This window comes from Diplodia corticola (assembly GCF_001883845.1).
Source record: "Diplodia corticola strain CBS 112549 chromosome Unknown scaffold66, whole genome shotgun sequence".
Classification (NCBI taxonomy): Eukaryota; Fungi; Ascomycota; class Dothideomycetes; order Botryosphaeriales; family Botryosphaeriaceae; genus Diplodia; species Diplodia corticola.
Window position 1 is genome coordinate 107,326 of NW_017971545.1, and position 19,574 is coordinate 126,899.

At 59.2% G+C, this 19,574-nt stretch overlaps 8 protein-coding genes across 8 annotated transcripts; 4 read left to right on the top strand and 4 right to left on the bottom strand.

The window, feature by feature from the left end:
* Positions 1–168: 168 nt before the first annotated feature.
* On the bottom strand, positions 169–1,294 carry BKCO1_6600031 (phosphoglycerate mutase-like protein; the record flags this gene model as incomplete). The annotated part of the gene is made up of 3 exons (XM_020278290.1): positions 169–283; positions 365–892; positions 1,017–1,294. 3 exons carry the CDS (start codon positions 1,292–1,294, stop codon positions 169–171), a joined length of 921 nt encoding a protein of 306 aa, XP_020126363.1.
* A 739-nt stretch (positions 1,295–2,033) lies between these two features.
* Positions 2,034–2,688, bottom strand: BKCO1_6600032 (40s ribosomal protein s22; the record flags this gene model as incomplete). The annotated part of the gene is made up of 3 exons (XM_020278291.1): positions 2,034–2,089; positions 2,142–2,345; positions 2,556–2,688. 3 exons carry the CDS (start codon positions 2,686–2,688, stop codon positions 2,034–2,036), a joined length of 393 nt encoding a protein of 130 aa, XP_020126361.1.
* A 609-nt stretch (positions 2,689–3,297) lies between these two features.
* Positions 3,298–4,191, top strand: BKCO1_6600033 (thiamine biosynthetic bifunctional enzyme; the record flags this gene model as incomplete). The annotated part of the gene is made up of 2 exons (XM_020278292.1): positions 3,298–3,920; positions 4,005–4,191. 2 exons carry the CDS (start codon positions 3,298–3,300, stop codon positions 4,189–4,191), a joined length of 810 nt encoding a protein of 269 aa, XP_020126364.1.
* Positions 4,192–5,303: 1,112 nt separating this feature from the next.
* BKCO1_6600034 (uncharacterized protein) lies at positions 5,304–6,174 on the top strand (the record flags this gene model as incomplete). Its single annotated transcript, XM_020278293.1, has 3 exons — positions 5,304–5,552; positions 5,631–5,870; positions 5,941–6,174. The coding sequence occupies 3 exons, from the start codon at positions 5,304–5,306 to the stop codon at positions 6,172–6,174; spliced, it is 723 nt and encodes a 240-aa protein (XP_020126359.1).
* An 899-nt stretch (positions 6,175–7,073) lies between these two features.
* Positions 7,074–7,672, bottom strand: BKCO1_6600035 (uncharacterized protein; the record flags this gene model as incomplete). Its single annotated transcript, XM_020278294.1, has 3 exons — positions 7,074–7,355; positions 7,407–7,559; positions 7,613–7,672. 3 exons carry the CDS (start codon positions 7,670–7,672, stop codon positions 7,074–7,076), a joined length of 495 nt encoding a protein of 164 aa, XP_020126360.1.
* Positions 7,673–9,051: 1,379 nt separating this feature from the next.
* BKCO1_6600036 (uncharacterized protein) lies at positions 9,052–9,954 on the top strand (the record flags this gene model as incomplete). Its single annotated transcript, XM_020278295.1, has 1 exon — positions 9,052–9,954. The coding sequence occupies one exon, from the start codon at positions 9,052–9,054 to the stop codon at positions 9,952–9,954; it is 903 nt and encodes a 300-aa protein (XP_020126357.1).
* Positions 9,955–10,749: 795 nt separating this feature from the next.
* Positions 10,750–15,565, top strand: BKCO1_6600037 (sensor histidine kinase response; the record flags this gene model as incomplete). The annotated part of the gene is made up of 4 exons (XM_020278296.1): positions 10,750–11,061; positions 11,128–11,291; positions 11,346–11,452; positions 11,694–15,565. The coding sequence occupies 4 exons, from the start codon at positions 10,750–10,752 to the stop codon at positions 15,563–15,565; spliced, it is 4,455 nt and encodes a 1,484-aa protein (XP_020126358.1).
* A 1,916-nt stretch (positions 15,566–17,481) lies between these two features.
* Positions 17,482–19,211, bottom strand: BKCO1_6600038 (carboxylesterase family protein; the record flags this gene model as incomplete). Its single annotated transcript, XM_020278297.1, has 3 exons — positions 17,482–18,692; positions 18,743–19,022; positions 19,071–19,211. The coding sequence occupies 3 exons, from the start codon at positions 19,209–19,211 to the stop codon at positions 17,482–17,484; spliced, it is 1,632 nt and encodes a 543-aa protein (XP_020126355.1).
* Between the last annotated feature and the right edge of the window lie 363 nt (positions 19,212–19,574).

Below are 19,574 nucleotides of genomic sequence, written 5' to 3' on the forward strand. Positions count from 1 at the left end.
ATACATACAAGGAATCGCATCTCATGATTCAAAGATTACTAAGACAGTACTTCCTCCCTAAGCCTGAGCTTATCATTTACTTGAAGCATCCATTGGGCCTCTACTCTCGCGCCTGTCCTTTCCGATTCCATACACTTAAAGACTTCTATAATAAACTCCAACAATACCTCACAACTTCGAAGCATCAGCAGACGCGCTCGTCGACGGAATCGGCTCGCCAGTGTTCAGCTTATCGTTGAATGCATTGGGATCCGTCAAGAAGGCCTCATCGCCCGAGAATTTCCTGCGCAACAAACCAAGCAGATTAGCACACGGCACCACCCCCAACGACTTCTTCGTTCCGTTTAAGTAAAAAAGGACTCACCATCCTCTCTCCTCGCCGTTGGTCAAGAAGCTACAATCGCCATTGACGACGCAGTCCCACCCACCGCGCACGCCCCGGCCCTCCCTCCAGTTGACGCGCGGGATATCGTGCGGACGCTCCCTGCTCCACTCGCCCGCCTCCTCCTCCTCCCCCCCATCCGCGGGCAGCACATCCGTCCCGCGGCGGCGGCGGTCGAAGCGCGTCAGCGCGCAGGTGAAGCACTTGAAGTCCTCCTCGCCCTCGTCGGGCGGCATGCGGCCCGTCAGCGCGCGGCCGATGGCGATCATGCTGGCGGCGTGGGTGCAGATGAGCAGGGCGCGGGGGCCGTCGGGCGCGGCGTCGAGGGCGGCGACGACGCGCGAGAGGGTGTAGGCGATGCGGTCGTGCAGGTCGGGGATGGACTCGCCGTTGGTCGAGGGGACGAGGACGGGGGCGTAGGCGCCGTCGAGCTGCGAGGGGAAGTGCGTCTGCAGCTCCGCGAGCGGCGCGGGCGACGGGTGGTCGAAGCGGGCGAGGCCGTAGAATTCACTAGGTAGGTGTCCCCCCGTGGGGTTTGCGTCAACAACGCTGCATCTCGCGGGATCGGGCTGTGCGGGGAGGAAACGACGAGGGTGCCGTCTGCTGCGAGGGATGAGAGCCCAGTCCTGCTTACCCAAGGCCGTTTTCGACGCGGATCTTCTTGCCGCTGAGCCTGCCTTCGGGTGCAAACAATTGCGCAGCCGCGGGCTTGAGCGTCTGCAAGCAGCGGTAGAAGGGGCTCGAGTATATGACGTCGACGGGCGGGTCGAGTGTGAGGATCTTGTCCGCCAACTGCGCCGCCTGCTGCTCGCCGTAGCTGGCCAGCGCCGGGTCCGAAGGAATGCCTGTCGGCGTCGACGACAGCGTCGTGCTCTTGTATTCGCCCGTGTTCGGGTCAACCACCCAGTTCATGCGGAACTATAAAGCGCGCCGAAAGAAGAGGAGCATCGTGTTAGCACGGTCGATTTTCTGGCGCGCGACGACACTTGCGCGGCGCGGTGCGGTGCTGCGGACTCTCCATGAGGCATGTCGAAAGACGGGGAGTCATGAATGAGGCTCTCCAGGCGACTCGGGCATCGCGCGCGCGGGGCAAGGTCCAGGGCGGGATGCAAGGAATGTGATCAAGGTATGCGCCTTTGGACTCTTCGCGCTTGACTTACGCCATGCCTGACCACGTATATCGTCTCTAGGACCATTGTGTCGTGTGTGTACCGTACAAAGGAGGTATGTTCGTGAGAATGGCGAGAGCTGCTGCGGGTTGCCGACGGAATAGGTTGCGCACAGGGCTGCTCGTGTCTCGGTTCCGGAACAGTCAACTGATTTTGAGGGATTGGGAAGGACTGCAACCACCGCGAGGCTGCATGAAGATAAACCGACCAAGCTCAGACACACCGCACAGATTCTGCCTTGAATGAGTTTATCTCTAGCTTTGACGTCACTTTGGAAAGAATAATTCACGACGATCACTTAAAGTGGGCCCGATGCTCGGCGAAAAAGTTCATTGCTTTTTTTTTTCTTGCACCTTAGTGGCAGTGTAGCCTACTTCATCGATGCAATTGCAATTTCACGTGCCGTTCATGTCATAAAACTTTTATATTCAACCTCCGTGGATATCCCCCAAGTTCAGCTGTACCATGAGAGGACCCGCTTTCTAGTAGAAGAAACCAAGGATCTTGCCGGCGACGTGCTTCCTCCTGGCCTCCTCGTCTGCGAACCAATCAATTTCCATACTGCGAGATTTTTGAGCGGGATGACTTACGGTCCATGATACCAGCGGAGGTGGTGAGAACGATGCAGCCGAACTGACGCGAGGGAAGGAGCTTGACGACCCACTTCTCGAGGTCCTTGAGCTGGACGTTGTAGCGGGGGGAGATGACACCGGTCTTGTTGATACGGCCGTTGAGCTGAACAACGATCTTGCCGTTGCGGTGGTCATCGACCTCCTCGAACTCGCCAATGTAGCCTGAAAGACATCGAATCAGTATGTTGCGGAAGATTAAACGTTGGAAATCACAGGAAAATCAGAAAACGTGTAAGATCTTCGCAGAGTTTGATCTCTCGGACACTTAAAGCCCAAAGGTTGTAGTGAAAATCGAACCATTGGGTAGTTATCAGTCCGAGGGGGGAGGGAGTTGCGATCTGCGAAGGCCGACGGAGAAAAGCCATCACGTACCGTGCTTCTGCATGACGTGCAGGAACTTGATGATGACCTTGGAGCTGGGCCTGATCAGGACCTGGCGCTTGCCGGCCTTCTCGGCGTTGTTGATGGCGTTGAGCGCATCGTTGAGGACGGAGGTCTTGACCATTTTGGCGGTTGGTACGAGATTCTCAAGTGGCTACGGTGCGGACTGAGGTATCTGCGCCCGGGTGTCTGGTTAGCCTTCAAGAGCCATAGAGCGCAAAGAGTGCCCCCAGGTAGCAGGACCAAGAGGGTTCTTCAGCTCGCGTCGCGAAGGAGGAAGCGTGTCACCACGCGACCGTCGCGCATTCTGCTGGCATTCCCTGAGCCACATGCGCCGGCGGACCGCGGTGATTGCTTCCTCCAGGCTACCTGAAGGGCACTCGGAAGAGTTCGTTCGTCATGACATACCTCGAGGAGGACGGGGCGTCGGGGGTGGTGTCGTGCTGGAGGTCGGAAGTCGCGGCGCGGAGTTGGGCGAGGTGGTCGCGAAGGCAATTTGTCGGTGGGCTCGTCTACACTTCCAAATGCGGTTGGCGCTTCACGGTTCGACGCGCCGCCTTCTTATCTTATCGGAGGCGCTGCTCCTGCCGAATCGCGTGTCACCGGACCGGGGCGCCCATGGTGATGTCAGAAGTGGCAGCTGCGGAGGTGATCCGGGCCTCCTGTTACACCTCAAACGCCTCTGTCTGTTGATACCTCACCTAGACTCATACCTTGCCTGCAAACTAGCACCATGTCTACGGAAGCTTGCTGTACCTGCGCCGCGCTCCTGTCCACGATTCCTCCTGCGTACGACGAGAAGACCGAGAAGCCCTCGCAGTACGAGCGCCGGCTGGAGTGCTGCGAACGCGCCATATGTGCACGATGCATTTCGGACAACCCCCGCTTCGCCACCTATTGTCCTTTCTGCCAGATTTCCATCACGCCGTCCCCTTTGCCGCAAGGTCTACGAGACCCTCCGGCATACTCACCGCCACCGTCACCCAGACCTCGCCACGCCACCTTAGCCCGCGTAGACACCCACGAGCGGCCACCCCCATATGAAGGGCATCAGCCGGTCCAGCCGCCTGCGGGGAAGGCCAAGGAAGAGCCGGCGCCGGACGTGCTCCACTTTGTTGATCCTGATACTGACACTGTCACCAACTTATCACTGAGATATGGCGTGCCGGCCTCGGCCCTCAGGAAAACCAACAACATTTTTGCCGATCACCTCTTGCATGGAAGGAGAACAGTCCTCATACCGGGGGAATATTATAAAGGAGGCGTGAGTTTGAGTCCGCGGCCGGTGGAAGGTGAAGAGGAGGAAGCTCGGAAGGTCAAAGTACGCAAGTGGATGGTTGCTTGCAAAGTGGCCGAGTAAGCCTTCCAGACGCGACTCCAACCGTCGCAACCGATGGATGCGTGAAAAGCACGGTACCGCTGATTCGCTTGGACTGATAGGTACGACATCGCGCTACTATACCTCAAGCAAGCCGACTACGATTTAAACGCCGCCGTAGAGGCGTATAAGGACGATGAGCGGTGGGAGCAAGAGCATCCCTTACAAGGCAGCTCAACCGGGAAGAATCAGTTGCGGATTGGCCGCAGCAGGTGGTCGGCTGGCGGAAGTTTGACGGGGCAATTGTAGGTTGCCGAGAGAATGGGAAACGGGAAACGGGAAACGGCAATCCGGGGTCTGTTTCATAAATGCATACCATCACACAGATGCGCAATGGAGCAGAGTGGCGTTCGGCGCTTCGACAATAACTTCCTCCGCATAGAAACGTACAGTGTAAGACGGTATCAGCGCTAAGCTGTTGAGGGTAGCTTACTGTGTAGCAGGTGAGCCCCCCTCAGACTGTGCGAATCAGAACAAACGCCCATCATGACGCATTACGCGGCCCTTCTCTCGTAGTCGTGATCTACTCAAGCCTTCAACATCCCATAATCGACAGCTTCGGTTCGCTTTAGCAATCACTTGGCACGCTCCCTTAGGCCAGCCCCAAACGCACAGACCGCCATTTACAGCCGTTGACCGTTAAGCGCCGGACTCCACCCCAGATGCCTCCAGCGAATCACGTAGCCGAAGCCACCTGCAGTAGTAATCTCACAAGCGCCCTGCCTCCAGCCATCCGACCACACCATAGGCCATGAATAGCACATCCTGCACTGCCAAAACGCCTCCAAGCGAATCAAAGCTGTCCCCCGCCTGAGCTCCCCTGCCCCTCGCTAGGACCGGCCATGCGACAGCTGTGATTCGAAGCTTGATCTGGACGCCAAAGATGAGCCTTTTGGCGCCCGCACCCAGCGCGAAGCTTGTCGCTGTGGATCTCCCTCCCACCGACCCAGGAATAGCAGCCTGACCGCGTCGCAGGGCTAGTTCCCGCACCTCTGTGTGGTTGGCGCGAATGCAGGTGCAGCCATCCCCCGGTCGTACCGACTCCCGGAATAGGCGCCGTGTGTGCATGCACCCGAGTGCGCAGGGTGTGCTGCTTAAATGGATGAGATTCGCCAAATCGTCGCCTTTCTATTAAACGTCGTTGGCCCCGCTGCCCTGTTGATTCAGAGTGCTGTTCATTCTCGACGTGGAGCAACGAGAGACCCTCTCCCTTACCCGTTTCTCTTTCTCTTGCACGTCTGGAGTCTGGACTTCGGCCACCCTCATCGCAACGGTTCTTTGGTTCTCATTGATACCCTTCTATTATACCCCAGTTTCGCCGATATCTTTCTTCTTGTACTTTCTCCATACCACACACCAAAATGCTTCCCACGCACATCAGGATAGCGCAGTTGTCCCTCGCGGGCCTGAGCTTCATCTTCGGCATCTGCATCATGGGCACCTCCGGCCACACCCTCGCCGTCTACAACGCCGAGTACTCGACCAACCCGTGGTGGCTCCCGCTCTGGAACGGACACTTCGACGTGCGCGGCACGAACACGCTCATCGGTGCCGGCGCGGTCATCACCATCCTCAACCTCGCCTTCCTCATCCTCTGCTTCCTCCCCAAGGTAAACAAACCCCCGATCGCACATCCCCTTCTCCTCTACAAAAAAAAAAAAACGTTAACGCGGCATCCGATCCATCAGCTCAACCTCACCGAACGCACCACCGCCCGCGCCTTCATCACCCTGGGCCTGGTCTTCCCGACGCTGGTCGTGGCGTTCGGCTGCTTCGTCTACGCCGCGGTGCTGAACAAGAACTCGCCCTCGGTCGAGACGATCCAGACATGGACATGCAAGTTCAAGGGCAAGCGGCCCTCCGACACCACCATCAGCGTGCCCACCGGCGTCTCGAACCAGGAATTCAGCAGGCTGTGCGCCGAGAGCGTGAGTCCAACCCCCTCACATCTTCCCTCTTCCTTCATAAAACGAATGAAAACTGACCCCCAGTTATCAGAAATTCGCTCTGTACACGACGCTCGTCGTCTTCCTGCTGCAGGGCTTCATGCTCGTCATCGCCGTGCTCGGGTGGTGCGTCGAGAAGTGGTACGCGCGCAAGCAGCGCAAGCAGTCGAAGCTCGAGGACGGCAACAGCGTCGAGATGAGCAACGGCAGCCACCACGACAAGGAGGTGCCCGTCAGCGTGCACTCGACGGCCGGCTCCATCACACCGCCGCCGCCGAGGTACTGAGATCGTAGTAGTATGAGGCAGGCAGTTGGTTACGAGGGTGATGACGATGGGGGTTCGCAAAATTCTTCTTTCTTTTTCTTTTTTCACGCCTGACGGGTTGTTCGGCTCGATGGTGTCTGTCTGTCTGTCTGTCCGTCCGGACGGCAGAGTAGAGCATTGTTGTGCTTCGAAGCACTTGGAGCGACGAGATGCCGGTATGGAAGCTGGCTCATGTGCGCGCTGACTTACGCGTCAAGCTTAAGTTCGACGCCGGTCTGGGATGTGTTGCTTTTCTTCTTCTTCTTTGGGACCTTTTCTCCTCCCGTCCCCCGCCTTTTTTTCTTCTTTCTATTCCCATTTCATTTCACTACTACTTTATTGGGAAAGGGATCTCCGTCATGTAACGAGGGATGCGTAAGGTACTACTTCTGGCACAGGAAGGGGCACGGGGTGTAACGGCGATTTTTTTTAGTCATGACAACGATGATATCACGGCAAAGAATGAAGTTCCAGCCATGTCGCGGACATGGTAGGTTCAAACAGCTCGTCTTTGAAACCGGGTGTGTGATTCAGCGCGAAAGCGAGAAAGGCAAGGACTCTCGCAATCACCAGACGAAGAACGGGCCAGGATCATGATTCAGAAAGTGGAATTAAATGCCTAAGCTAAACTATTGGGGAACGTGCATACGTAAGAGCCAGCGCCGGGGTATAAGAGATCATTCACCATCGTGAAAATAGTAGAAGGGTATCAGTCGTTTTCGAAAGGGATGGGGTCATGAGCGTTCACAAGCGGAGCCGTCTTAGCCGTTCCTTCCACTTCCTTTTGTCGTGTCGGTGGCGTCCTGATGCTCGCGCGTCGGAGGGGGCAGCAAGACGTCATTGTCTCACCAAAAACTTCGCGGTGCCGAGTTCCGGGACGCTTAGACGTAGGAGCGACGTCCGAAGCGGCTGCGGGAAGCGCCATCGGTGACGACGGGACGAGACTTCTTGTGGAAGACCCAGGCGCCGAGAATGGTGCTGGCGAGCCAGAAGCAGGCGGCGATGAAGGCAAAGGCCTCATTGGCCTTCCACTTGTCGCACCAGCCGCCGCGGTAGAGGCCGCTCCAGTGGAAGACTCCGCCGCAGTTGGCGCTGTTGATGTATTCGACGAGGGCGCCAAAGGCCGCGAACCAGGCCAGGCTGAGGATGAAGTCAAACGGATACTTGGTCGGTTAGCAGGTTGAGCTGGGGTGATGGGTCGGTGTTTCACTTACGTGGAAGAAGGTGAAAGTGAAGGGAATCATCCAGATCAGCGAGGTGACGAGGGAGATGCAAGCAATGACAATAACGTAGATGGTACGTTTATGGGGACCGCTGCTTCCATCGTGGATCTCGTGGAGGAACCAGGCCGACAGACCAAGGCAGACCTGCATGCATGTCAGCAAGATGCGTGGTGAAGAGACGGTGGCAAGTGGCATACGGCAGCGCAGACGAACTGGCCGAAGCGCAGGAAGATGGAGATGAGACGCGAGAGGATCATGTTGTCGTATTTTGCGGGAGCTGCTGGAAAGTGGAGGTGAGCAGTGGCTGGGAGCTGGGAGCTGGATAACAGCGAACAATTGGAGAATGGCAGAGCAGCAGGAGCGCTCGATCTTATATGGGCAGCAGGAGCGAACGTCATCGGGAGGCTTCGCGGCTCGTCACAGGGCAGCACACGTAAACAAGCAGCTGGGTAGAGCTCCAGGCGCGTCTGCGTTGGTGACACACGTCGCCCAAGGCGCAGCGAAGCTCAACATGACCTCACCCAGGAACGCGGCACCGCGACAATTGGCCCGCGCGGAAATGAGCCACACAGTGCCATTGGCGGTGCGCTTGCGATGCCGCGAGAGCCGGGGCAAGCAAGGACGACGACAAGTTTTCCAAGCTTGTGTCAGCTGATCCTGGGCGTTATCCCCGCTCGAGAGCGATGCCACTATGCCAGTGAAGAATCACGTCGCGGCGGGGCGGCGCTAGGGGCATGGTGCCGCGGCATCGGCGCTGAAGTGCACCAGCCGGGCGACGAAGGCACTGGAAGAGCGGCAGCAGCCAGGGCCCGGTCGCAGCAGTCGCAGGCCGGTGCAGCAGGTTTTGGCAACGATCCGCCAGGCAGACACGTTTCCTACCCCGGTCCTTCGGGCGCGTCTCGGACAGCGCGCGCGTCGAACGGCCAGCGCAGGCAATTGCTGGTTCACGAGACCATGGTGCTGACAGAGCGCTGGAATAATGGCAAGCGGAGGCACGAGGTGTGCGGTCGTGATTAGGGTGTTCGTCGGAAGATCCACTGCTGCACGGCGTGCCTGGGCCTTTCGCTTGCAGCCTTACTCAGCGGCAGATCTGCTCGTTTGGCCCGCTCGCTGGTGCAACAGGACGGCACGCAGCTGCTGCTCCTTCGCTCCCCGCTCCACCCGCAAAGCTTGTCCGCCAACCTTGGGCCCGATGCCGCATGACTGCACCTAGACGCCGTGACAGCCCCGTCCCGAGCCCCTCGCCGAAATCCGCCCCAGCCGTGGCCGCATCTGTCCGGGCTGATTAGCTGAACTAGGCTTCGGCTGAACGGCTGAGAGCAGCCGTCTTCGGCTCCAGACGCGCAGCCCTCATCGCGTCGTCCTCTCCTTCGTGCCTCTCGGCCTGCCCAACACTCTCGCAGCGACAGGGGCTGCCTCAGCCCTACAATGCCGGCCCGTGCCTGGCGTGGCTGTGCTAATCCCTCAAGGCAACAGGAGAGTGTATAAGCCAGCGAAGCAGCTTTCTCGCCCACATTCCCGACCTACCCTCCGATTGCCCTCGTTTGCCGGGACCGCTCAGTCGCCAACAAGCATAGTGCCGCGTCCTGGCGTTCGTCCACTATCTACCCCGCCCATACCTTATCGCCCTGCAGCCATGGTCCTAGTCATGGCGACCGCGCCAGCGAACTTCCTGCTCGCTAGCTGGACCCTTCCGGTGTGGACCCTGATCTTGGCGACGGCCCTCTCGTTGCCGCTGCTTGTCTACTACCAGCAACGCCGGTCTTCCAAGGCAGAGCCCTTTTTCAACTTTGCCGGGTTGCCAGCTGAAATCCGCAACATGGTCTACGAGGAGCTGGTGGAACCCGACTGCAACCCCTCTTTTCCAACCGAAGCAATGCGCTCACCGCGCCCTTTACGAATGATGTCCTGGATCCCGAGTCAGAAGAAGCCCAGCTATCCAAAGTATGGCATACTCCTGGCCAGCCGCCAGCTCCACCGGGAATTCATGGACGTGCTGTGCAAGCGCGCAACATTCACCCTGAATGTGGATCGCTCGAACGAGCAGAGCACGAATCCCTGGCCTCTGAGTCGCGACAGCGTGTGCAAGATCCGCAGTTGCGAAATCCGCATCATTGCCACATCCAACATGCTCGGGTCGCGAGATCCGCGCTCCATGCCGCGTGACTGGGGACTGAGGAACCGCGTGTCCCGCAGTCTGAGCGCAATGAGACGGGTTGAGAAGCTCAGGCTTCATGTGCATGCGGTGCCGGACCGCATGTGGAACCCGCTGTGGCTGTGGAGCCAAGTGTCGCAGCAGTTCAAGGACCTGGCAGAGCCACGCTTCACCGCCATCACCTTCGGCCTTGAGTCTTGGACGCTCGGGGAGAACTGTCTGAAAAGAGACGAGGAGGGACGATGGAAGTGGACGTGTCCGGCGGATCACGTGGTGACGGACGACCCGGAAGGCTGGCAGCCGATTCGAGAGTTCTGCGCGGCGCTGTACCTCGAGTGCCGTGAGTGCCAGCGCAGCAGAGCGGAGAATGCAGGCTCGGCTTAAAGCGAGCAGGAGGGTGGAGGGCGCCCGGGCGCGTCCAGAGTCAGGGTCTGCGGCTTGGGGTGCCTCGTTGTAAGCACAAGACTAGATTACACGAGCCTGTGGATGACTCGCACAGCCGACGGACGGGTCTTGGGGCTGCCGACGCAGAGAGGTAGCACACAAACAGAGGCACGTGCATTTTGTCGACAGCGGAAGTCACTCTTACTCATCTCCGGGCCAGGCCGGGGCGAGGCCAGGGCGAGGCAGCGCGGCGTGGCCGTTTAACTTAAAACCGTTCGACGGGCTCGCCGTCGGAGCCGCCACCGCGGCGGCGCAGCAATAATGGAGTGCGGGCAGACGGCGGAAACGGGCGGGGCTCTGGCAGGGCTCTGGCAGCAGCAGCGCGGCGGCCTCGGCGGCGGCCATGCTCGCTTGGGCATGGATCAGGGTTCAGCAGACGGGGTGGTTTTGCAGGCCTGGGCCCCTTCGCGAACAGGGACGCTCCAAGCCACGAACACGGCCAGCCGTAGCGCGGGCGACGGTGCAGTGGGCGCTCCATCAGCGTGCCCGCTGCTTGGCGGCCAGCCGGAAGCGCTGCGGACGGCCTCCCTCGCCAGCCGCCCCGGCCGCCAGCCTCGGGCCCATCACAGATATGTGCGAGCCCGATCGCAGTAGCGGCGCCGGTGCGCGCTGCTCCATCACCACCTTGCAAATCTGCAAAACTCCGCCGCGCTCGCCTCATGCCCTCCCCCGGCCGCGGACTTCCTGCCGCCGCGCTGCCGTCCGATTGCTGCAACCGCCATCTCTAACCCAACCATGGGCTGCCAGCAGCCCGAGCCTGCCGCGCTGCCCGCCGCCTGCACCGACAGCACCCGCGCGAGAGAGCTGTACAAGTACTTCCAACCGCCGCGCGTCCACCAGAACCTCGCCTCTACCCTACCCTCGGCCAGCCCGGACACGGTGCTCACCGCACATGCCCAGCTCGTCGCCTGGCGATTGAATGTCCAACGCGTCCTCATCAGTCTGATCGACCGCGAGACGCAGTACTTCGTGGCCGAGAGCACCAAAACCCTCGACCTCGCCGACAGCGACCAGAGCGAGGTCCCCGAGGATGCCATATGGGCCGGCGTACGCACCCATCCTCTCCGCGGCTGCCCCATCCAAAGTTGCTCTTTGCTGACCCAGTTGTGGCAGGGGCAGTGCAATTTGAGCGTGCCCAAGCGCGGCCGCTTGTGTGAACACACGCTTGAACAGGTGCCGAGTGCTGATGGCACGCCTGCTTCCTTCGAGGTCCTGGACCTTACCAAGGATGGCCGATTCAGTTCGTTGCCATTCGTGGCTGGCGAGCCGCATTTCAGGTAAATCGACGATTGATCGCGGAGCTGAGCGGCCGGCACTGACTGCCGTCCCAGGTACTATGTTGGTGTACCATTGAAGACGAAGAAGGGCATCCCGATCGGCTCTCTTTTTGCCATGGACGTCAAAGTGCGCGAGCCGCTCAAGACGTCGGGTTTGAAATGTACGTTTTCCAGGTCGTTGCCTTTTGCGCGTGGCTGGCAGCAGCACTGCAAGAGCAGCATGCAGTGCGGTGGGGCCGACTTCTGCGTCCGGGCCTGATCGGAGTGGGCTCGCCGCGCTCTGACTTGCAGAAGGGATCATCTATCCCCAAAGAAGCTTAGCCCCGCTGCCTCGATGCCGCCTAGCCATGCCGCTCTGGTATTGCTTGCCCTACGAAAACGGCGACTAATCTTTCTCGACAGTTCTGACCATCATGGCGAGTAATGTCATGGCCCATTTGGAGCTCATGAAGGAGAAGGAAGACCGCAAGCGCGCCGTCAACATGAACATGTGTCTTGCCGCCTTCGTGGATCCTGAGCACCCGCTCCGTAAGCGTAAGCGCACCGTCAGTCACCAGAGGATGCGCAGTCACAAACTTGCGACCTTTGCCGAGCACAAGGCCGCCCTGAACGTCAGGGCAGAAGAAAGGAGCGAGTCCATTGCAAGTCCGAAATTGCCCGGAACACCCAGGTCAACGAGGAGCAGCCGCCGTAGCAACGGCTCCAGGAAACAAGACGCGGAAGCCGCGCATTCCGGTGGCGATTCCGAAAGCGAAACGAACTCCAGGATCGGTGACACTGATCACCCTGAGACGTTTGAGCGCGCCTCAAAGGGCTTGTTCGACTCCTTGTCGTTGCGCGGTGGTGGAGGCGTCGTTTTCATGAGCACTACCGCCGGCCTCCGTCCAGATGGCATGCCCATACCCTCAGCAAAACCTTCCCTGGACGATTTGAGAGAGGTTTCTATGCAGCACCGGGACTCCGTTGGCAGTCTGACTGAATTTCCCATGGAGAGCGCACCGTCCCACGTGGATTCCGGCCATTCCGTGGACATCCTGGCCCATGCGGTCTCGCATCCCAGCCATCACGGCGATCAAGAGAGCGATCAGCAAGATGTCTCACCACTCTCGCCCGACGAACTCACAAAGCTGATCCGGCGTCACCCTCGAGGAAAACTCTACAGCTTTGGTGACGATGGTCTCAGTCAGGGCTCTTCAGGAGAGGAATCGCACCCAGCAGATTACTCGCCACTTTCGCCTGGCACCAAGCGAAGACCGCCATCCAGAAGTGAGGCCGCCATACTCGCCAAACATTTTCCAGGGGCACGCCAGGTCATTTTCGTTCCTTTCTGGGACGTTCAAATCGAGTCATGGGTCGCATGCTTTGCTTACAACACTTCGGATTTCCGCACTTTCGGCCACAACCCGGATTTCCTTCATGCCATAGCTTTCTGCTGCTGCATCATGACCGAGGTTGCCCGTCTTGCAACCCTGGCTTCGGATCAGCAGAAGAGCGATTTCATCGGATCAATTTCGCACGAACTCCGCTCGCCCCTGCACGGCATCCTGGCATCGTGCGAATTCCTGGAAGACACCGACTGCTCTTCGTACCAGAAGTCGTTGGTATCAACGGCCGATAGCTGTGCGAGGACGCTTTTGGACACCATCAACATGGTCCTGGACTACTCCAAGATCAACTCGTTTGAAAGGAACATTCGGAAAGCAAAGAAATCGCGCAAGGACATGAGCACGCAAAACACGGTACATCCGGCAATGCAACAACCGTCGCTGAACATCTATGACGCCGTCGACCTCGCAGCCATAATGGAAGAGGTTGTTGCTGGCGTGGCGTTAGGTCACGCTTTCCGAGACATTACCACTTTCGAAGGGCCCGATGACAAGCTTCAAGGCACGCCCAACCGCAATCTGGGTGAATTGGAAACCGCCGTCTCAACAGTAGCAACGAGACCAGCCGTCGAGATTATCATGAGCATCGATGCATGTCGGTGGGATTTCGTTACACAGCCAGGGGCGGTCAGACGTATCGTCATGAACCTTTTCGGTAATGCGATCAAGTATACCCGACAGGGCTTCATCCGTGTGAGTCTAAGTGCCAAGGATATTAGGGATCCGCCGCCGCAAAGCGTGAACGGCAGCCAGGACCCTCCTGCCACCAGTATCGTCACTCTGACGATATCCGACTCTGGACAAGGTATCTCGCCCGAGTATCTCAGGACCAAGCTTTTCACCCCCTTCGCCCAGGAAAACCCACTCAACCCCGGAACCGGCCTCGGTCTCTCTTTGGTGAGATCTCTCGTCGATACTCTCAACGGCGACATCAACGTCAGGAGCGTGCTTGGGGTCGGCACAGAGGTAGTGGTGACCTTACCGATGGTCAAGAGTGGTGGCAGCAGTGGCACTGGCTCGACCACAACGCCTGCATCAGTGCCTGCTTCAACTGTGAGCACCACGGGCACGGGGAGCACGGGGAGCAGCGGCGTCCACCGACCCATTCACTCTTGTCTAAACTCCGTCAGGCTAGCTGCGTCAGGCATGACCGCAGCCCTGTTCAGGCCACCGGACTACGAGAAACTTACCAACCCTCTCACCGCCCGTGCGTTGGAAATTTCGAGCTCAGCACTCGAGGGTTTCCTGAGAGACTGGTATGGCTTTTTGAACGTTGTGAATTGGAGTCCTGAAGTCCAAGCCGACCTTATCGCGGTTGACGAGGTTGATCTACCATATCTTCTGGAGCTTTGCCCAAGCTTCAAAGGTAGCTTGGAAGATGGACCCATACTCCTCGTCATCCGCGCCGGTTCTGGGAGGTGTTCGGCCACAGACCAACTGATGAAGCACGTAAACCTGGAGTATCTATCCAGGCCCGTCGGTCCATACAAGCTGGCCAAGGCTCTGCAGAACGTCATGGAGAAACGGGCAAGGAAGTGCAACCCTGGAAGTGTCGCAGACTCCGTACTCTCGCTGGATGCCATGGACGATGCTGATGAGGTGGTGACTCACGTCGAGCAAATAACGTTGAATACCAGCCACAATGGCGAACCAGAAACCATGAATGTCCTCCTCCAGGGGGAAATCCTCGGCAACGACGAGAGCATGAATGCTCACATGGCGCTGGACACATTGCCTTCCCCCGATGCCGTCCCACCCGTCGAACTAAACGAAGAATTCCCATTTCCCGATCCTACACCTACACCTACACCGGCACCAGTACCCGCAAAGGAAGATGGTGGTATAACATCTCCTTCCTTCATGTCAGCCGAAGAAGGCCGGCCTCACATCCAGCACAGCCGCACAATGTCCTGGACTCCGCAAGAACGGCTCCAACACGAAGCGCCACAGGCTTCTCCGATGAGCTCACAGGGCCTCAGTGTCACGACCAGTCTTCCCCCTCCTCCTACCGTGCCCGACGCCGCCAGACCCTCCATCGCTGGCCCCGCCGCCAACGTCAGACAATCCTCCAACGACACCAGCGGTACCATCACGCCGAGCCGCCAAAAGAGCGTCAGCCGCCGCGGCTCCAAAACACCCACACCCAGCACCGCCTCGAACGGCGCGCGCATGCCACGTCTGCTCCTCGTCGACGACAATGCGGTCAACCTCCGACTACTACAGACGTTCATGCGCAAGCGCGCGTACTCTGCCGTCTACTCAGCCGCCGACGGCGCCCAGGCCGTCGCCGTATTCGAATCACTACTCTTCAACACCACCCCCACCGCCACCACCACCACCACCACCACCGACGCCCCACCAAACGGCCACACCCCATCCCCATCCCCACCCGCCTCCCCACCACCCCCGACCCCGCCAGACATCGTCTTCATGGACATATCCATGCCCATCATGAACGGCTTCGAAGCCACGCGGCGCATCCGCGCCCTCGAGGCCGACTTCGCCGCCGCCCGCCCGCCCCACGCCCGCCCGCCGCCGGCCCTCATCGTCGCCCTCACCGGCCTCGCCAGCGGCCGCGACCAGAGCGAGGCCTTCACCAGCGGCTTCGACCTCTACATGACCAAGCCCGTCAGCTTCAGGGAGGTGGGCCGCCTGCTGGACAATTGGGTCGCGAACGGCGGCGTCGGCGAGGGCAGGGACGGCGTCGCGGTCGGTGGTGCTGCTGCTGCGGGGGTGGGGATGGGGATCCCGCCGGCGGCGGCGGCGGCGGCGGCGGCTGTGGGGGGTAGTAGGGGGGAGGACGGCGGGGGCATGGTGGGGATGGGGAAGGGAGGGGCGGCGGCGATGCAGGTGATGGTGCCGTTTGGGCCGGTGGTGGGGGAGGTGTGAGAAGGATGGAGGGAAGATTGAAAAGCGGGGGAGAGGAAGGGAGTGTGGATGGAGATGATGGGGGGTGGTGATTGACGGGGTTTTGGGCGGCGTTGGAGTTTTCTGGGTTCGGATTGGTTGGTCGGTGTGGCAAATGGATATACCAAAGAGATGGATTTTGCGAAATCGCAATCGGGATTTAATGTTTGGTAAAAAAAAAAGCCAGTTTGGTTTTTCTTTTCCGTGGGAATCTGACGCTGAAGAGGAAGGGGGGATCACTCGTCTGATCTTGGCCTCTCCCTTCCCCCCCTCCTTCTCACTCCTTCTCTTTCTCCGCTCTCGAGGGATATCGTGCGAAAAAAAAAAAAAAAAGATCGAACGGCATAGCGAATTGGGAATTGTCACAGCCGCCGCCGGTGTGCCGAGGACCGCGTGATGGGGTACTCAGGCGATTATGTCAATATTCATGCTACTGGTCCATGTGGATCGACTCACGACCGCGGGGGGTTTACCGGTTGTTAACAATCAACTCAATCCGGACAACTTCCTTCCCAGCTGATCGCATGTGTCATGTGTGCCGGATCTGCCCCGCCGGATCGAGGAGTCAGATCACAACGGAGGCATTGTTATTGGTTACAGAGCTGTAGAACTTTATCAGTGGTTGCTGCGAAATCGCGGCAGTTGTCTCCGCTTGCATGCTTCTAGCGGTATTCCCATTGTCCGTTTCGGCCACGCCGGTCCATTGTTCATCTTCCTGGAGGCCACACATCTTCTTTCATTCGGGGTTCGGGGGTTCGTTTGGTTCGTGCCTGGCGTGGCGCGGATCAACCTTGACGTGAAAAGCCAACGCACCAAAGGCAAACGGAGAACGGAAAACAGCACGAAAAGATTGGCGTTCGGCTGCGTGACGTCGTGAGCGAGATCGAAGACATGTCTGACAACACTACTGGACGCCAAAAATGATGTGCGAACGCCAGCGACTCCCAACACGCATTCGGCGGCTTTGGCTCCGGCCGCGCACAACAATAATAGTCCAGACGTCCCGATCGTTATTCGTACTGCAAATGAAGAGTGAACAGCTGTAGGGCAAAAGAGAAAGAAACGCAAAACGTACAACAGCCGGGATTCCCCAATGGTCACCCACTTGAGTACTAATCGGCCGGTTCGCAGCTTAAGTACGGCTGAGCGGACGGGAAGCCCTGTATTCTGCGACCTATGGTCGTACGTGGAAGAAGGAATTGCAAACAAAGTAAATGACTATGAGTTAACTGGTTGTTGACTAGTCCGTCACCCACCTATCCCCCTTCTCCTTTCTAACATATATTCTGCCAGAGCTGATTATCTAGCCACAGGCCTGAGAGTTATTAAACCGTATGTGCTGCTTCCTCTCGTGCTGTGTTGATTTTTTTTTTTGCTATTCTAGTAATATCGCCTGGTCTGTAGCGAGGGTAGTCAAGTTCCTCCTCTAAATATGGTGTCACCAAGGGGATCCATCAGGACTGGAGTTGTCAAATTCGCTCCGAATACTGTGCGGACCAAGTCACGGCAGTGACTGCTATCTGGGGCGCCTCCATCCTCCGCTTGGAAGTATGTGGCCGTATCATTTAATATTTCTCTTCTATCTTTTACTTATTGCTTCGTTGCGTCTGCTTTGATCTAGCAAGACTTCAACTACGTATGAGTCTCGAATAGCCCTGGAAAGCCGATCTCTATTCCACAAGCCGTATACACAACAAAAAATTACTACCAAAAGGGCAAGAAGAAAAGAAGTTTGTACAGGAAAACACAAAGATCGACCAAAGCCAACCACAAAGCCCCCCTCCCCCCTAGCCCCCCGGCCCCCCCCCCTCCCCCTCCCCCTCCCACCAAATCCCTCGATCGAACCGACCACAACATCCCAGCCGGCCGGGGGAAAAATGGCCTCGCGTCCCGCCTGCTCAAATATAATTCATCCCCCACCACTCACACCGCTCGTTCGCCGCCTCGTCCGCATCGACGCCGACGCCCTCCCCGCTCAACGCCACCAGCCTCGCATCCTCCCCATACACGGGGAACCCACCGCCCAGCCCGTCCACCGCGCTCGCCGGCGCGCCATCGATGGCGAAGCTCGTGATGTAGTCCTGCAGCACGGTGGCGACGGTCGCGTTGAACGGCAGCAGCGCGGAGGCGCCGCCGTCGCCGCTGCTCGGGGCCGAGCCCGGGTCGTAGTACGTGTGCGGCACGTCCTGGCCGTGGTAGCCGGGGGCGACGCCGAAGCGGTAGGCGTGCGACGTTGTAGCGTTGGTCTTGGCGAGGGCGTGCGCGTTGCAGAGGATGGTGGCTTCGCCGATGAGGAGGGCGAGGCGGGCGAAGGGGGTGGTGTAGGGGGTTGCGGCGACGGAGCCGTTGGCGGAGCCGTTGGAGACGGGGGGGTAGAGGGTGTTGGCGATGTAGGAGACGATGGCCGGGGGGCTGTTGGGCAGGACGGCGGCGATGAAGAGGTCGACGATGGCGTCGGAGGTGGCGGCGGCGGGGGTGAGGGTGTGGCTCTCGTCGGTGTTGTGGCCGACCATGACGCCGACGGAGGTGTCGTAGCGGCCCTGGGCGAGGAGGGACTTGGGGTCCTGCGGGACGAAGGAGCCGTCGATGGCGGGGCCGAGGGAGGAGAGGCCGTTGGCGGAGTTGGAGATGAGGGCGGCGTTGGCGGCGATGAGCGAGGCCGAGGGGAGGGTGCGCAGCTCGGCCAGGGTGGTGGCGTTGGCGGCGGCGAGGAAGTTCTGCAGGACTTGGTCCTGGCCGTATAGGGAGGGGAAGGCGAGCCAGGCGGGGGATTGGGCTATGGCGCGCTGGAAGGGGGCTTTGGAGGCGCCGCCGTAGGCCGTGATCTGGTGGATGATGGAGCCGCCGCCTGCCGACTCGCCGAAGACGGTGACGCGGTCCTTGTCGCCGCCGAAGAGGTGGATGTTGGCTTGGACCCATTCGAGGGCGAAGCGCTGGTCGTGCAGGCCGGCGTTGGCGGTCCCGTCTTGCTGGAGGGTCGGCCCCGCGAGCCATCCGAAGGCGCCGACGCGGTAGTTCATGGCCACGTAGATGACTCCATCACCTCCACGCTGGATCAGTCCGCTGGGAGTCCGTTCCGCGGCCTTGGAGCCCGACGTGTAGCCGCCGCCTGATGTGTCCGTTAGCAACCCATGGAGCAAGAAGGGCTTGTGTTCGTACCGTAGATCCAAACGAGAACAGGGGCTCCGGTTCCATTGCTGGTTGCATTGCTCGCGCTCAGGAAGACCTTCTCCGGTACGATGACATCCAAGAAGAGGCAGTCCTCGGTCTCACGCGGGTCTCTGTAGGTGGCCGACGATTGGGGACAAATGCGGTCGATGCTGCCATCGTTGATCACGGAGCGATCCGTGACTGGAGCTTCAGGAGCTTTGAAGCGCAGCTCGCCAACCGGCGGGGCGGCATATCTGATGTTGGAGAAGTTGTAGTAGGCGCGGGTTTCCTGGAGAAGGTGAGACGTGGGCACTTGAGCGTGTGACGGCGTCCTTACGTTGAATGAAATAGCACGGTGGAGTCCATAGCCCAAGTCCACCACCGGAAGTGAGCTCGATGAGTTTTGGGCCGAAACGAGCGTGGGCGAAAGCAACGTGATAGCAGCCGCGGCATGTGCGACAGACCGGAGGAACAACATCTTTGGCAGGCTGTCCCAGGACCAGGAAACGAGTGACTGGAGCTGGAAAATAATGACTGGGACAAAGCAACGGAGGCGGTTATATGTACATACATATACTGTCCAAGGCTCGGGGGCTACGGTACGGCGTCCGGGCGTGGAATCCTCCGGAATCCTTCCCGGCAGGCCAAGCCAATCGTGGGTTTCGAGGCCGATTGGCCATGGCGTGACGGAAGCGGGAACAAAGCGCCTTGCCGGCGGCCGGCGCCGTCGGCCACGAAAATAAACCAGTTCGCAGCCCTACGTCGACCAAAGCTTCACTAGCATCCAGGTAGAAGGCTCGAATCGCGAGACGCTACACCGGATGTAGTCTATCCACGTGGG